This window comes from Pantherophis guttatus, chromosome 2, assembly GCF_059756535.1.
Source record: "Pantherophis guttatus breed Tessera chromosome 2, ASM5975653v1, whole genome shotgun sequence".
NCBI classification, from domain to species: Eukaryota; Metazoa; Chordata; class Lepidosauria; order Squamata; family Colubridae; genus Pantherophis; species Pantherophis guttatus.
Genome location: NC_142064.1, coordinates 224,817,376 through 224,835,406, shown reverse-complemented (window position 1 = coordinate 224,835,406; position 18,031 = coordinate 224,817,376). Strand labels below are relative to the sequence as shown.

Below are 18,031 nucleotides of genomic sequence, written 5' to 3'. Positions count from 1 at the left end.
TCTTTTTCCTAGTGTTAAAACAGAAGTTGGGTGGCCATAAAGTAGCAGACTGCAGACTGGGCAGTTGGATGAAATGATCTCCAAGTTCCTTTTCAAGCTTAAGCTCTAGGATTCTAAGCAGCTCCTGAAAAAAAATGTAACTTTTTAAAGAAGAAATTCTTTGTATTAATCAAAACAGACGAAGATTCTGATCACGTGGAACCACAAAGCCGAATTTGCTTCTTTGTGATCCATGATACAATTTGTAAAGTGGAAAGATAAGCCACGTTGAGGAACATAAATCATATAGTGTTTATAGTCCCAAGTAGACTTCAAAGTCTGGAGATGTGAACCTCTAAACCATTATGGTATCCTTCCTGTGCAGCAACATTTAGCTGTCCTTTAAGACTTATTTGAGTACCATTTTTCAGAAATAAACGATTTACATTAATTCTTTTTTGTTTCTTGTACAAGAAGTGACAAATTAAGTCCAAAATTTCAAAAAAAATAAAAGTCTAACCAAACCTCTAATATTCAACACTTGCATTTTTTTTTCTTTTCAAAAATGATTAACTCAGACTAAATTCTATCACAGTCATGCAACAGCCCACAGGTCTTATGGATCCAGAATTATCTCAGGACTCCACATTTTTTTAAAAGTTTGTTTTATTTTATTGTCTTCTCTTCCTCCTCCTCTTTAATTAAAGAAATAATTAAAAATAAAAATTACAAAATAATTTGAGATGTATATTCAAAGGATTGTTCTACTGGTGAGGAATGTTAATATGTTTTTTTCCCCATTTGGTATTTTCCACTGTTTAGTGTAAAAAGCCACATTTGATATTGTTTCAACTCCTCCAATTAATTGTACAGTTGCCCCACCAAGGCTTAAAAAATTAGATTGTAACATTTTGTGTACACACACACACACACACACACCACATCACATCTCTTTCTTCCACTTATTTAGGTAGGATCAGGCTCTTTCAACACTAGGTCGAACACCTTAATTTATTGGTACTTGATAGGCAGATAGGTGAAGACTGAAAATTGGGTGGATTTGGTCACCTGAGTTAAATTAGGGCAGTGACTTCAACACATTGGTACATTTAAAATAATAGTAAAAAGCTTTACATACAGAATGGAACTGAATGTCTTCATGCAAAGAGTGGAATATTTGATGGAATGATGAAGAAATAAATGACAGAAGGGAAGGAAAAAGGAAACAGAATCCAGGAAGAATCCCAATGAAAGCACCGTCATCCCTTTGATTGTTAAACGAATGGTCATTCATCATTTTGACTACCTGTATAAAGGCTTTGCTTTTAACTGAGGATACCTTCTAAATGAACTGTGCAAAGACAAGACAAAGGAACACACATTCCATTCTAAAACATTACAAGATACCTTGGAAATCTCCACGGTAGCAATAAAGAAAGCCTTGCCTTTAAATCATATGGGAGATGTCTGATTCAGTCTAGAGAACAAGCAAGTAACCAAGACTTTGCTCAGTTTTTAACAGACTTTCCATTGTTTTCCAATGTTAGCATCTGTTTCCCCTGGTGATTGTTTGATAACCAACAACCCCAGAATCAGGTAATGCTCAGAATCAGGATAGAAAGAAATTACACTTTTGGGGTTGGAAGAAATAGGAGAAAATAGAAAGTAGGTGTCCAATTAGGAGAGCTGTGGAAGGGGCAGTGACCTTTCTGCTAACTTAGGCACTAACATTAAATGCGAGCAGACAATCCTATGCTGTTCCTATGGAGATTATTATTTATCCCCTACTTAAAGAAACAGGGTGGCAAGATAACCAAAGCAAGTTATAAATAAACGGGGAGTGAGAATATTGTGTTGGTCATAGATCATTTAAAGTTTCTAACAAGGAAGCAACTACCCAAACACTTTCCAGAGAGATAGCAATAGCACTTAGACTTATATACCGCTTCACAGTGCTTTTACAGCTCTCTCTAAGCGGTTTACAGAGTCAGCCTATTGCCCACAACAATCTGGGTCCTCATCATAACTGGTTGCTGATATCAGCCTACAAAAAAGATCCCGAATGGTTGTGCTTCCATGCAATTAAAGAGCCTCGTTTTCTCTTTCCTTCTCATGGGTCGGCCTATCAATCCAGCTGCTGTCATGTCTGTTTCTCACAGAATATTTTGTTGCGCACAAAGAGCACTTGGTTGCAGGCTCAGCTTTGGTGGCCTAGCCATAATTTCTTGCTTTACAGCATGATTGTCCAACCTTTTGGCTTGTCTGGCCCACACTGAGTAAAGTGGGATTGTCTTGGGGTGCATGTTAAATATGTAATAGTGTATATGTTACCGGCAATGTGTGAAAAGCTGGCATTGTATGGAATGCCTAGAAGATGTATAGAATGTGTGACGTCTCTCTTTTATGTACGTTTATTTTGTTTTATCATAAAAGGTAAAATACAAAACAAGAAAACAAACAAAACGTGAGCAAAAGAATGGGTGACGTTTCTAAGCAGAGTATGAAATGTCTGTGTTATTTTAATACGCTCTACCCTTTCTCTAGACATTGTATGTAATACCTAGGCATTATGCCCAATGACAAAAACTATTTAGGAAAAGCATGAAAAGAGAGACATGAAAAGGATTAGGGTTAGTTTAGGATTAAGTTCAGGCTAACCCTAACTCTAACCCTTTATTGGAAAGACATATATGAAAATAAAAGAAGAAATGCAAAATAAAAGTTTTTTCTTACTGGGGAAAAAAAAAAACCCAAGGCAAAAAGACCAATATTGACCTACATGTTGCAACAAGGAAGGCTAGAATGGGATTTTAGCAGGAGTATTTTGTACTTTGCTGGTTTGCCTTTTTGCATTGCATAGAATGCCCAGGAAATGTGTGAAATGTTAAGTGTTTCATACTTTGATTTTTGACCTTCTATAGATTTCCTAGGCATTCTATAAAATGCCTAATTTCACACACTGACAACAACATATATAAGCCACATAATAATGTGAAAGGTTTATCATCTTGTGGGGCCACATTACTACTGTAGCTGTCCAGGGCTGCATGCAGACCAAGGGCTATAGGTTGGACAAGCCTGTTTTAAACTTTAAGCCTGGTTTTGTTTTTGGAATTAGCCTGCTGAAGATAGGCGGATGCTGTAATCAGTATTTGGAAGAGTTGAATGTCCATGAGCATGCGCAACCCCTCCCCCTCACTCATACACACACACACATACATACATACATACATAAAACAACGCTGGAACCGACATGCCATATTTATCAGGGCTAAGCTGCAACTGCATGTAGGAACACTTTTTTTTTACTTTTTGGAATAAAGACTGCCCTTCTGATAATCTGACCAGGCTTTATGTTGCCATTGGGAGAGCCAGTGGAATGAGGTGGAGCAATGCAATTTCAAAAGGCTAAAAAAAAAAAAAAAAAAGCTTTTCTCTAAACTGCCTGCATGATCCTGCTTAACCTGAACATTCTCCTTTGCAATACTGAGCTATTAGACTAGATAGCTCCTTTCTCTCTGGCTATATGACACTTGTATATGGAGAGCTTCTTTGAAAGTATCTTTGACCTCTAAATGGAAAGCTTACACATGGAGAAGTTTGTGTGTGTATTTGTGTGTACAATGAAAACTGAGTAGGGGCAATTTTGAGAAAGTTTTATAAACTCTGCTTATAAAAGCTGATTCTGACTTGTATAAACCTCCAATGCAAGGTGTATTGGGAAGTTGCATTGCTTCTAATAGATGAGAAAAGTATTTCTTTAGGTGAGATTGTTTTTATATGTGCCTATCCCTCTTTTTTATTTTTAGTTTTGCCTTTCTAAGTCTCCAGCACACTCTTAAGCAGCATTCAAAATGAGAGCATTTATTTGGCCTGTGCTCAATAACGTTTTAAAATGGCACAGGACGAACTGTAGAAAGAATAAAGGAGGCCTGGGACTGCTTCTCTAGGTTCTACTCACCCTCGTTTCTCTCCCACACCAATAATTTGTTGGGGGAAAAACAAATCTTGGGAAGATTTCTTGCAGATTTGCAACTTCCCTCCTCCTTCCATATCCTTTCAGTCCCTGAAAGGACAGCATTAGCTTGTGAAAATTGTGCAAATTTAGCAGTTAACACTAGAGGCAGTAGGCCAGGGAGAAAGAAAGGAGGAGTAGATTGAAGAGTTGAGTTGTCCAGTCAAGGTGGGAGTCGAAGCAAATACAGAACGGAAAAAAAATGATAAGACTGCCCACCCGCCTGCTATAAGAAAAACATAATGTAAAAACATTGCCCTAGAAGTTAGTGCATGCCCCAACCTTCCTTTGCCAGATTTGGGGCAAGCCTTGGTGGGGAAGGGACAGTAGCAGTTCAGCTGGAATTTCTTCCCCCCCGGCTCTTCTCACACATCTTGGGTCTCTCAGGTTCTTTGCCACGTCAGTCGCTCCTTTCAAAAAGGTCCTTAAATTGTTTCAATTTGCTTTGATAATAATGATTTAAAGGATTGTTTGATTTTCTTCTGTTCAATCGGTGCAAAAGGTTCAAAGACGCAGCAGACTCTGTGCACTGTTTCGTGCTGAGCCCCAATATATCTTGTGTGTTTTCTTGTTGCTGCAACTTGCTTGCCGCTTTCTCTTTTAGCCTCCGCTGCTAGGAAGTCTGCAACAACAACTCGGCCTTTTCAGCTACTTAGAGCCATTGTGTCAATTGCCTGCTCCAACTTACTTCGCAGCCGTTGTCTTCGGGCCTGTTCATCCTTCTCTAAAGCAGCTAAAATCTGATAAAGGAAAGAGCAGAAAGGAAAAGATTACTACTATTAAGAAAAAAAGAATCCTCTACAATCTGAAATAATTTCCACAAGGAGGTCTCTAATAGGAAAGCCAGAAGGACTCTTCCTTGAACCATCAAAAGACCAAACAGGACAACAGTAAGGAGAAAATGGAACACAGTTACCAGTGGAAAAAATATGAAGGGTCTTGTTTCCCAAACATCAAAGATAGTAAAGAGACTGGAGAAAAATACTGGATTGTAAGCTCGAATTTGAAGTTAATAACAATAACTGAGTTGGAAGGGACCATAAATGTCTTCTAACCCAATCCTCCTCAAGCAGAAGACCCTATACCATTTCAAACAAATGATTGCCCAATCTCTTCTTAAAAACTTCTAGTGTTGGAGCACCCACAATTTCTGGAGGCAAGTCATTCCATTGATTAATTGTTCTAACTGTCAAGAAATTTTTCCTTAGTTCTAGGTTGTTTCCCTCATAGATTAGTTTCCATTCATTGATTCTTATCCTGCATTCCAGTGCCTCTTCTTCATGGCAATCTCTGAGATATTGGAACATTGCTAACATGTCACCCTTAGTCCTTCTTTTCATTAAACTAGAAATGCCCAATTCCTGCAACTGTTCTTCATGTTTTAGCCTCCAGTCCCCCAATTGTCTTTTTTGCCTTCAAATTAATGGTTTGGGTTTAGTTGACAGATCAGTAGAAAACATGACAACTAAGAGTAGGAGACATGCTTAACTTGGTTTGTAGTTAGTTGTCCTCTAAAACTGTCAGTATCTTCTCTTTGCAGATTTCCTCTCATCAATTTGGGTTTCAAAGTGTACAGGTGAAAACCAATGTAAGCCATTTATTATGAGAGGCAGGAATGTGTAAGCCTCCTCTTTCTGTTTATTGGAATGACTATCGTTCTTCATCCCAATCAGTTAAAAAAAAATGTTTCCGAGCATGCACCCTGCAGAAGCCATTGTTATCAAACCAAAGCAGCAAACAAGATGGGTTGAATCTACCTGAATGTTTTGCCACACTGAGGTAGAATAGACAAGCATTACGTTGACCTGAATTGTAACTTACCCACACAGGCCCAGAAATATAATATGTTTTCTTAATGTCTAAATTTGTCCTGATGTTGAAAATATATGAGAGAATGGTTCTTCATGGACATAAAGCCTCATAATTATACAGAACAAACAATGGGATAAATTCCAGGAAAATTCATTTTGGTCTCTGAAACTGATGAACAGTTTCTTTAGCAGTTATATATTTTGAACAGAATACTCAAAGGCCTATCATGGAATCCTTTTAAGTCAATCTTTTACAGACCCACTTTGTTTTTAAATTCATTACTATCCACAATGAGACATTTCTCAGGAAGTCAATATTTTTAAATTGTTCTGTTTAGGTCATCATGAGCTCATTCAATCCAAAGGAGATTTTGAGCCTGAGTCTCCTTTTTAAGGAGTGAAACTATATATAAGCAGTGAGTGCCTACCTTTGGTTGCTGGGAAAGGCAAGAAAAATTGCTGAAGAATCTAAATTTATTGGCCCAATGTAGATTTCATATTCAATTGCAGTCAGATTTGCCTCAATTGATGAAAGAACCTATTGCTATTCACACTATATTTTAAAATACTAGAAAATGGCAATTCTGGAATTTTTCCACCAAAATTTCATTCCACTAAATAGGCTTATACTTCAGTGCCATTGAGAAAATAAGTCAAGTAATGGAATTTAGCATGCTTAAGGCCTTTTATTGAAGGCACTAGAAAAAAGGACATAATTATGGAATACAGTTGAATTCATATAATAAACATCTTTCCTACTGAAAGAGCTATAAATGAATCCTACATTTTAGTTCTGTTCTCAGAATCAGATGAAAACCTTTAGATCATCATTTGTACGTATTCTTAGAAAGCCATTCTTTAATCAACCACATTAATGAACTGAAGGGTGGGATGTTGTGAGTAGGCCTTTTGACAGTTGAGTGAGAAGGGAAGATTTGGCAGGAAAGGATTGAGAAAGTGGAGGAATAAAAAAGAAATGCCCCCAAACCCCACCTCCCTTTCAATTGCACTGCCAGATTTTTTTTTTTAAAGAAAAGGATGATTAAAATGCAATCTCATCAGAAATCCCATTATAGTGGTTACATTTGTTGTGAGTGCAAGCTGTATTTTTTTTCCAATTAAATGTCGAGGCATCCATCAAAAAGAACTCAATTAACCATTTCATTGGCTGCATAATTGGAAACAAACTCTTGTATAATTAATAGGCTGACTATTCGAAAGCAGGAAAGGCCCATCACAAACCCTAGAAGTAATATGGAAATAAGCTCCCTGTGATTAAAAGCAGCTGTGACACCTTTAGGCTTCCCATATTGAACATGCAGAAATGATGGGGAGCACATACAGCGCCACTGCCCAGGGCTTTGGGGAAGGCTGCAATGTCACAAAATAAAGCAACCCACAAAGGCAGTGGTGGGATTCAAGTAATTTAACAACCGGTTCTCTGCCCTAATGATTTCTTCCAACAACCAGTTTGCCAAACTGCTCACAAAGTTAAAAACCGGTTCTCCCAAAGTGGTGCGAACTGGCTGAATCCCACCACTGCACAAAGGTAAATGTGCCACAGAGCTGGTACATTCTGGTGGAATCCTCAAATCAAGAAAGGCATTAGCCACTCCAACGTCATGCCTGTGGGAAGATATTCTAAGGCTGTTATCCTATGGGAAAAGATTTGTGTCTAGTTGCAAAAGTTTTCTAAATATGAAAGGCACAAAATGCTTCCTGGCACAAAAATGGTCCGGCTGCAAATCCATATAGTTAACAATCCAGGCCAGAGTTTGACTCCCCCGATACCTCATCCTTCACCTAAAGCATTGTTCTTCCAAGCACCTCTAGGTGGTGCTAAAATACTGAATGTCAACCAAAGCAACCAATTAGGTTGTGGATGTCAAATCTTAGGATCTTAAAGGTGTTGGAGGCCTGAATAGAATGAGAGAGTCCTCCAAATCTCCTTTGCTCCTGATTCAACTGGAGACAATCACTAAAGTTTGTGAGTTTGGAAAGATTTTGTAACCAGCTTTGTGCCTGGTTGTTCTTCTGTGGCACTTCTGGGCACAACAGGGTAAAACAGGAAACAGCAGGGGGGACAGGGAGAAAAAAGAGAGATACTTGTCTGTCACCTGCTCTAAAGACCGCCATGATTAGGAAGATGCAAAAACCCCAAATGAAAATTAATTATGATTTTCATTCAGTGCCAATGACAGCACATTATAGTACTGAGCAACAGGAAAAATTATTCCCTCCCATTTTGCATCAAAGAGGGTGCAATCGGGCTGCATGTAATTGTGTTTAATGAATGAAAACAAACAAAGGGAACAGCTGCTATTTATTAATCCCATTACAAATCATAAAAGAAGCTCCTGAGAGCTGCAAACACACAGGCAGTGCACTTTTAGAGCAGACTATAGAGGCACATTCAACAGATGCCAGACAGTGGTTAACCAAAAAGACAAGGATTGGCAACTTCTTTTGCCTGCAGCTCATTAAGGCTGCACTTTCTAACCACGTAGCACTTGCCCTGCTTGCTATTGATTTCTGCTCTTAAGGCCTCGCTGATTTGTAAGACTAATGAAAGGGAATGTTGGAAGCTAGGAGACTAGCCCCAGGGCAGCAGCTGCTGCTGCAAAAGGGCTGGAGGAACCGCTCTTTGGGGGTGCCGCCGCCGCCGCCGCCTCCTCTAGCTCCAGTTTTTGTGATTGCTGTTGGTCTCATCCAGATGGCAGGCCGGGTGCTGAAAAGCTGTGATGGCGCTAGCTGTTAAGATTCCTGTTGATGACCTCCGTGACCTTTTGTATATAGTGCTTCACCCTTAAAGACAGGTTGGGTTTACACTTGGGTCTATTCATACAAGGGGCTTTCTTTGGCACTGCTGGTGCACACTTATGTTTCTCAGACCTGGCTGGAACCCACTAAACCTTGCCCAACTTAATCAAGATACAATTAAAAGGAAAGGTTACATGGAGTTTTATTTGCAAAAGGGAGTTATACTTATCTCTCTGGATTCTATTCAGAAGAATGATACTGCATTCTTCCTTTTATTTATTTATTAAATGTATATGCCATCCGTCTCACTATCCAAAGCCACTAGGGCAGGGGTGAAATCCAGCAGGTTCTGACAGGTTCTAGAGAACCGGTAGTGGAAATTTTGAGTAGTTTGGAGAACCGGCAAATACCACCTCTGGCTGGCCACAGAGTGGGGAGGGAATGGGGATTTTGCAGTATCCTTCCCTTGCCACACCCACCAAGGTACACCACACCCACCAAGCCACGCCCACAGAACCGATAGTAAAAAAAATTGGATTTCACCACTGCACTAGGAGCAGTTTACAATACAATAAAAGCCTATTAAATTACAAGAGCTAAATAAATAAATTCCTTTCAAGAAAGCAAGTTAAAAAAAAGCAGGGGGGATCCTTCAGGAAGCAGCTCATCCCATCACAACTGGGTGACAGAGTTCTAAAATCTTTGTGGCTTCTTTACTGTTGAATGAAACCCCAAAGTTGCCCCTACTAAGAGTTTTTGATTAATCTACTACTTGGTTAATATCTAAATCCTACAAGGGCCTTCAAGAATAAAAAAAAAAAATTGGCCAACTCATAGGGGATCTTCAGGATCACACTATCTTTTGGGTAGGCTCTTGAGGAATGAAAGTATCATTTGAGAGCGAGCCTTAAATTCAAGGAATCTCTCGTTAACATTCCTTGTTATTAATAGGAGTTGTGATAAATGGAGTTTCGTATCTATGTGAGAGATGCTTTTCTCTTTTATGCATTGCAACCGGCACATTGGAATGGGTTATTATTAAATTGATTTAAATATTAAAAATTCTGTATTATTATTATTATTCTATTATCCTTCTACTTTCAGCTCAGGAAGAAAAGCTGTAGATCTGGATAAAAAAAAGTCTCATTAATTTGGAATTTCAAACAATTCTGTCTTTATCACTCTAAAAATAATTCTACATCTTTTTTCTCTAAGATCTTGTTCATAGCGAATCTAAAAGACTCTAGTAACTGAATCTAGTCTAGTTAGGTAGTGACTATTAATCATTAATATGCAATGCCAACAAAAGACTGGCATATGAATTTATTTTTATGGGATAAAAACAATAGAAAATTGGAATGTTCCCAGCAGCATTATATTATACCACAGAGGGAACTCTGCTGACTTGAAATAGAACTGCATATTCTAAGAAACTCTGTTCTTCAAAATGCAAGTTGCCACTGAGAGATACAAGAATCCATCTGAAGAGCACATCTACAAAGAAACAATAATATTCAGTTTTGCTGACATGCGGCATTAATGTTACTCTTCACCATCCATCCGAATCTGGTATCATTCAGAAAAAATACTTTCAGAATTTCCAATATACGAAACACTTTATACATGAATAGAATATTAAACACAGGGTAACATTATTCAAAACATAGGTAGGCAATGTATTTTATAGTGGTCTTACTTGGAATATTAACAAGCATGTCACAGGCACTCTTACAAAATGGATGTACAAATGTGCTTTCCTATTCACAAATAATGGGCACATCAATCACATAATAACCATTCTCCAGACTGTGAATAGGTGAGATTGCTCCCTGCCAACCCGTCTAATCCCCCGGGGTGCTCCCTATTACCCCAGTTTTCCTTCCCTTCCTTTTCGTTTCTGGCAGGTGGCCACAGTTCCAGCACAGACTGCGACCACCCACCATTTTTTGTTTAATAGTCCTAAACGTTAGTGAAACTTAATAGATTTTTGGAAATAAAAATGAGACAGATTTGGGGGCATGTTAGCTCTCTAGTAAAAACAAAATATCTGCGAGTACAAAGGGAGGTAGATATATATACATCTAGTTTGAAGTAACTTATCGAATTTCATTTCATTTTCATTTTATTAAATTTGTATACCGCCCTACTCCCGAAGGACTCAGGGCGGTGAACAGCCATAAAATAAAACATATAAATACAAAATTTAAAATAGAGATAAAACAAATTAAATAAATTTGGCTGAACCATTTTAAAACCCCAATAATTTAAAACCAAATTTAAAATTCCCATTTAAAAGAGGAAAAGTTTAGGTCAGGCCGGCTTGCTGGAATAGGAACGTCTTAAGCGTGCAACGGAAGGTACGCAGATCCGGAATCCTCCGTATCTCGGGGGGGAGCTCGTTCCAGATAGTAGGTGCCCCCACATCAATGACTAAAGATCAACCAAGGATCCTAAAAATGTAAACCTAAGCTATTTGTTGTTGTTGTTGTTGTTGTTGCTTTCAAGTCGGTTGTGACTCCTGGAGACTGCCTGGACTAATTCCTGAAATTTTCTTGTCAACTTTTTTGGAAGTGGATGGCTACTGCCTTCTTCCTAGGGCTGAGAAAAAGACTAGCCCAAGGTCACCAGAAAAACAGAACAGAATAACAGAGTTGGAAGGAGGTCTTGTAGTCTAACCCCCTGCTCAAGGAGGAGTCCCTATATCATTTCAGACAAATGGCTGTCCAGTCTCTTTTTAAAAGCCTCCAGTGATGGGGCACCAACAACTTCTGAAGGCAAGCCGTTCCATTGGCATGTGGCAATTTGCCATGGGGCAGGAGATCTCAGCTGGCTACAGAGCTTACTTGAGTGCAGAAACCTCTAAGAAGCCTTGATCTCTATTCACACTTATGTGAATAGGCCACTTTCTTTACTAACTGTTGAAGGAACCAATTTTGGAGCCTTGCCCAGATAACAATGCAAAGATGTTTGACAAGGTCTTGTACAAATGCTTTCATTATCTTATATAAGCAACCAATTCCCTTCCCCCACCTCTCAACATCTTTCTGTTGGGCAATAAAATCCATATAACTCCATTTTATATATATTTTTTTATTAGCATCATATATTTTATTGCTTTAATAAAGGATTGTAGAGAATGTGTTCAAAACTACTTTCTGCTGTTCATACCAATTACAGTAGATGGGTTTTTAACCACTCTTAAAACTTTATAGGCTTATGAAGTGACTCTCTTGTGATAGTAAATGCCACCCCCACCTCAAAATTATAAATAAGGTCATTTGTACATGGGCTCACCAGAACAGTTGACCCAGAACACATTCATTTAGAGAGTTAAGTGCTTCAGGATTAGGTTGATATTTTTCTTTTGTCTCTTATTTGATTACTTCATGAGATGTGTTCCCTTCACTGATTTAATTCTTCCATTCTTATTGGCCCATTACTTATCTGCTGAGGCACTGTTGTGATTTTCCCCCCTATTTTGGAAAACTGTTGTTTTGTTATAAAAGGGAGTGGTCTGTGTTTGTTACTTTGATACTTCGATACTTCGTATCAAAACAAGAGAAGAAAGGATGAATGAAAATAGACAGATAAAAATACCTCAAGGTATTTCTTTTCTAAACTTTAGAAAAGAAACAGGTGCCCTCTCTTTGTAAAGCAAATGCAGAACTTTAAAAAAGAGCTTCAGTAGAAGGTCTTTGTAGATGGCAACATTTGGCTGGCTTAGGCTTGTAGGGCCTGCTTAGTTCTTAGACAGAGATATTCACAGAATCCCAGGATTGTTGGTTATGTGAAATAAAAAGAACGGAGCATAAGTCACTAGGATTCAGGAGGGTAATTTCATCATCATTGTCGTCATAATCATCATCAATACTGATGGAGAGAAATTAGAGGAACTACTACTTGACAAATGTTCTTATCTCATCCATCTGTGTCAGAGTTGATAGTTAGGATAAGGGGAAAGAGGGAGATTGAGAAGAATCGGTATCTTTGGGAGAGCTTAGTACCACGTTTCAATAATTTGCTGCAACTGGTTCCTCTACCATTCTAGTATCTCAACAAATGGATAATTGAATCACATCTTTTTAATGATGACTAGCTATTCAGGAAGACAAACACCCTTTTTAGTTTAAAATGGAACAAAGCCTAGATAGGTTTGTCCCACATAATAGAAATGATATGTACAACCATGATATTTTGTAAGTAACTGCCTAGATCAATCTTTAAAAACTGATTTTGGAACATAATTATAATGCACATATTTGGGTTCTTTTGTTTATTGCTTTTATGTATTACAGATCATTTTAAAAATATATTTAAAAATGGAGCTACTTTTATATTGTATGGAAATGCTGCAGTAAGTGTACTTACTGCATAGCAGGTGCTCATTAGCTGGCTATGCAACTATTAAGACATGATGATGAGTTTACAGAGGAATAAAAGCAGCTCCACTCTGGATTTCTTTTCGCGGGTCAAAAGAAAGAGGAAAAAAACAGAGATAAATAGTTATATTAGGATATGTCTAAGAGTTCTGATATACCTTACCTCATCCTTGTACTTAGTAATGTATGAGTAGATCTCATGCAGGGCACTCATGCTGTTGAATTGGCTCAAGTGTAGCCGTGACTGCTCTGCCAAATAGGCACTCATGTCCTGATCGCTGATTGCTGGCATTTTAGCTATATCTGCATAATATCTATAAGTGAGAAGGAGGAAAAATAAATCACTCTGTTGAAAATAAAGATGTTCAATAGCAGGTAGGAGACAAACTGAGGATAAATCTGGAAAATACCATAAACTTAATTAACAAGCCTCCCGATTAAATGTAATAAATCTATTCATTACAATGAAGCAATTGTAATGTACATAGCACATTTAGCCATTTCATAGTGTTCTGCCTGCCAAATGACTCTTCATTTTGTGTTCAAGTAACCAGACTAGCCCTCTTACAGTAAGCCCTCACAGGCAGAGTACACAGGGTCTCCCTTTACATTTTAAGACTGAGGGGACAAGGCAAATGTGCCTGGTCCAAGCTCCTTGTGTGAGTTGAAATAATAGGACTTGAGAAACAGCTTTAAAGGAGTGATCATTGGAGGTAAACATTTTATTGAGATCTTCTTCCCCCTCTCCTCTCCCTAAACAAAAGAAGCTTGAGTATAAGAGATTGGGTGAAAGATCCAATCTTTCTGCAGAAACAGAAATGCTAGGGTCACCTTAAATAGGGATTTGGAGTGCTTGGACCTGGGGTGTAAGATGTCTTATCTACATTCTTTGTTGGAGATAGACCTGAATTATTCCAAAATCATGGTGAGTCAGGTCAAGCAGAATCACAGATCAGTAGTTGGACACTCTTATGAGGAGACTTAATGGAGCTCAGCAGAGAGCAGAAAGTGACATATTTGGAGACAGTGTTTTATAATCCTGTATTTATTAGAAAGTTTGTTACTGAATTATAATAATGACTGCTGTTATGGAAGAAATTGGCTTCACTTAGGAGAGCAAGATAGAAGCCCATTTCTTCCATAATGTCAGTAATCATTATCTAGCATTTATAGAATAATTTATAATTATATATACAGCTCCCAGAATATAAATATGCAACATAAAAGATTCATGTTTTAAAAGTCTAGCCATGTGGGAAACATCCTAAGGGCAATGTTATCACTAAAATACCACCATAATGTATAATATTGGCTAATATTAAAAATAGCCAGCTAAGCAAGCAGCAAATAGTATTGAATATCAAGGCTATGAGCGTGCTTCAGATCCATCTCTGCTAATCATTAAAGCAGCCCACTTTTTTTGCACAAGCCAAAAAAAAAAGCAATGTTGCTGTTTTAAGAAGTTAATCCATTAAAGTTGTATTAACTTTAAAGGATTAATTCTTTAAAGCAGTTGCACTTTTTTCAAGCTCTCAAAGAAGAGAGCTACTGTTTAATAACTAGTACAAAAGTGCTTGCACAAGATTTGAAGTTTTCTTCCTCATTTTCAAAGTGTGCAGAATCTCATTAAATAATTTTTTTTTTAAAAAATCTTAAGATGTTATAACTTGCTGTATGTAAAAAAACCCGCATCATAAAATATTGTTTGCATTAAGGCTAGCAGTTTAAAAGATAATGAAAAGGACACAAGTGCAGGTTTTGTCCCAGATGTCCTTACCTTGGGATGCTGGCATGAAAAAGGAAGATGCCCCCCTCCCTCTCACAATATTAGTTAAGTTTCTGAGTATAGGAGGATCAGGGAGATGACTTTAAAGAACAAATCTATAGGCCATTAAGAAAACATCAGGTACAGTACATAATAAACATGTGTTAAATTCAGAGAGAATGGATGGATATTACAAGAGACTCAGACTATCCCATCTCTGGTTCCCTAGGGTCTAGGAAGGAAAGAAGGAAGGAAGGAAGGAAGGAAGGAAGGAAGGAAGGAAGGAAGGAAGGAAGGAAGGAACGGAAAACTTAGTTAAGATTCTGTTACTAAAGCTTATCACAACAAAATATAATTCTAGCCATCCATGAGTCAGTTTTCTGATCTGTCCATCTTGTAAGGCTGGCACTGGGCTTGTGTAGTCCATGTATCTCATAAAAATAATACTCATAAAACTAATGCAATGTCGTTCTCTAACCATCAGAATAATAAATTGTTAAAACAGTTTGAATTAAAGCTCAGGCACAAATGTAATCTCCAAGTCTAAATATTTGGAAGTATGTTTTGTACAATGTACCAATGCTAACTAATCCCTCTCTCTGTGTGAATGTGTGTGTGTGTGTGTGTACACAAATAGACACAATCAATTTGTTTAATAAAATAGCTCTACTTATAAATAGAGAGTCTTATTCATCCTGTGTTTCATTATCTATTTTTTCATCTTTATTAGCAGCAGTAAAAAAAACTTCTGGTTTTACTTAAGACATCAGCAGAGTAATGATGTCACTAGCAAATACAATTTTCACAAAACAGCACCAGCTACACTGAGTCTTTTCAATGTGCAAGTCTCTACCCCAATAGTACACAATAATTAACAAACCAAACATACTTGAAGTTGATCAGAATCTCCCCGGTAAAACCCCTGAAAACTAAAAACTCTTATCTGTATTACTCAACACAATGTGATTGTATTATTTTCAGGCTGGATCTAATCCAGGCTTTCAATTCCATTGGCAAGAGCTTTTGCTTTGCTAATTCTCCTGCAAATGGATTGCTTTACCAGTAGAAATATCCCCAAACACAGCGAAGGTGGAAAGAGAAAGGGGAGGAAGTTATTTTTACTTTCCTGGAGTGCCTCCCAAATTCCCCAACCCACCTCCACCAATCCTTAAATGCAATTTTTAGGACACTTGGATCTGATAATGGCTGCAACCGAAACATCATTCCCTGTCTTGTTCAACCACTGAAAAGCTCAGCTGATAGAAGAAACACTTCACTGAGGTTCTTCTCCCCCACACACAAAAATTAGATGTTTATGCTGGATCCAGCCTAATACAAATAGCTGCCTTCATGAAATCTATATGCTCTATTACTTATTCATTAGAAAGGTCTGAAAGGAATTGGCAATTCTTAGAAAGACAATTACTTGCAATTGTTTCTAAGAATCAATTTCTCTCCTCTAATCAAGGGTGGCTCTTTTACAGCATGGAACCATCCCAAACTTTCTAGAACTGCCACACCTTTGTTCCTTTTGCAAACCTACTTTGTCTACAGCTGCAGTTACTCACCTTTCTACCCAGCTCTTATAGTTAGGGATGTCCTTGGCATACAGTAGTTTATTGGAGGGAGAGTCTTTCCCTAGCTTGTGCTCAGAAGTTGAGCAGGAGTCCATGAATGTCTGAGCCACCACTGATAGGCAGGCATCAGTAATACTGTTCTTATGAATGTCAAACACAAATTGCGGGTTCTTAATGACATTAACCCAAAAACGCAGAGGTAGACTGAAAAAGAGAAGAAAAGAAAAAATTATTCTTAGTAGCTTCAAGTAAGGTTGCTTGGTTAAAGTCTATCAAAGTAAGGGGGCAGGGGTTTTCCACAAAATCTAAACAGGTGATAATAACTCTGATGCATGGTTTGCCAGGTGCCCAGCTATCTCACTGAAGGGTGGGTGTATATAATGGTGCAGCTGTATATGAACATATTTATAGATGTTTTATATGTGGATATAAATATATAAATGATTTTAAAGTCATATGGCATTTGAAAAGTAACAGTGACTATGAGAAATATATCTATCATGACACTTGTTTTAAATATCCAAAATTGTGCCTGGTAAATTCTATTATTTTTGACACAGAACAGAGCATTTGTTAAAGTCATTCATATGTTGACTTTGGGATTTTATCAGTACCTGTCAACATTTCTATCATTTCCCTCTGCTCTTCTTAAAACCTTTGGAATTACTGTTAAATGTCAGGGTTCACCAAGTTTTCTGCCCTTTATTAAATCCCTATATTCTTTATTAGCCTCTGGAGACTAAATTCTATTAAGAAATGAGAACTATAATTAAAGGAAAAGTAAATACCTTCTTGATTCTCCTCAGCTCAGCATTAATTTATCTCTTAACTGAGGCAACCAGCGCAATGCAATTGGCTATGCTGTTTCTTCAAATTACCCATGTTTATTTTCACAAAACAATGTTATTGAGGCAGAAGGGCTGTCATACTATGTTTCCCTGTTATATTAGCTAGGTTGAAAAAAACTCCACAAACTCAAACTAATTTACCTGAAGAAAGTTGGGATGACCAAGCTGCAATGCACAACACAAAGAGCCTCAGGAATACTATCTAATATTTCACTTCTCACTGGAAAAAATTATGTACATCAGGGAAATCCATGGAGACTTTTCCCATAACTTCTAGGGTGGGGATTTTTTGTGCAAAATAATTCCATCATCTGATCTCACCTACCTTAACATAAGATCTGAATTATCTCAATGAAAACTAGGTCCTGCTTTTCGTAACTGTTATTTGTCTCAACTGTTAAACTCCCACAAATCATATAATCCAGGTGTTGGTCATACCTACATCTTTTAATTTTAGGGAACCATCTCTTGAAATTTACTCTATCCACTGAATTAGCAGTACAAAACAAGCAAGGGCATTAGTATGCTGGAGCCTGCCTGCCTTCCTGGGCTCTGTGGAGTTGCATCATTGGGATTCTTTCCCTACCCCGTTTTTCCTCCCAGAGCAGCTATTTCCTTTAATATAGAAAGCCGAGTGATAAATCAGTTCCAAATGTTTCCATGCTCTCATAACTCCATTTAAAAATGTGTCTTTTCCTGCCTTGCTAATTACTGACAGTTACTGAACTACAAAAGCAATTTGGTTGCTATTTAACAAATACCAGAGATCAGAGTGTATATTCCTATCCCCAGTAACAGTGATCAAATCAGGAAGGCAGCAGAAGAAGAGAAAAGTGTCTGCCGCTTCTTACTATTCACTGAGCACGTTAATCCCCAATAGCATGAAATAAATAGCGA

General features: G+C 37.8%; 1 protein-coding gene across 5 annotated transcripts in view; it reads right to left on the bottom strand.

Moving 5' to 3' along the window:
* Positions 1-627: 627 nt before the first annotated feature.
* Positions 628-18,031, bottom strand: part of PLXNA1 (plexin A1) — a 395,502-nt gene continuing 378,098 nt past the window's right edge. For all 5 annotated transcript variants that reach the window (XM_060688304.2, XM_060688308.2, XM_060688309.2 and 2 more), the window contains exons 30-32: positions 16,278-16,490; positions 13,108-13,258; positions 628-4,734 (exon numbers count right to left, since the gene is read on the bottom strand). In XM_060688304.2, the coding sequence (XP_060544287.2) occupies positions 4,639-4,734; positions 13,108-13,258; positions 16,278-16,490 (460 nt within the window). In that variant the 3' untranslated portion in view covers positions 628-4,638. The remainder of the gene's footprint in view (positions 4,735-13,107; positions 13,259-16,277; positions 16,491-18,031) is intronic.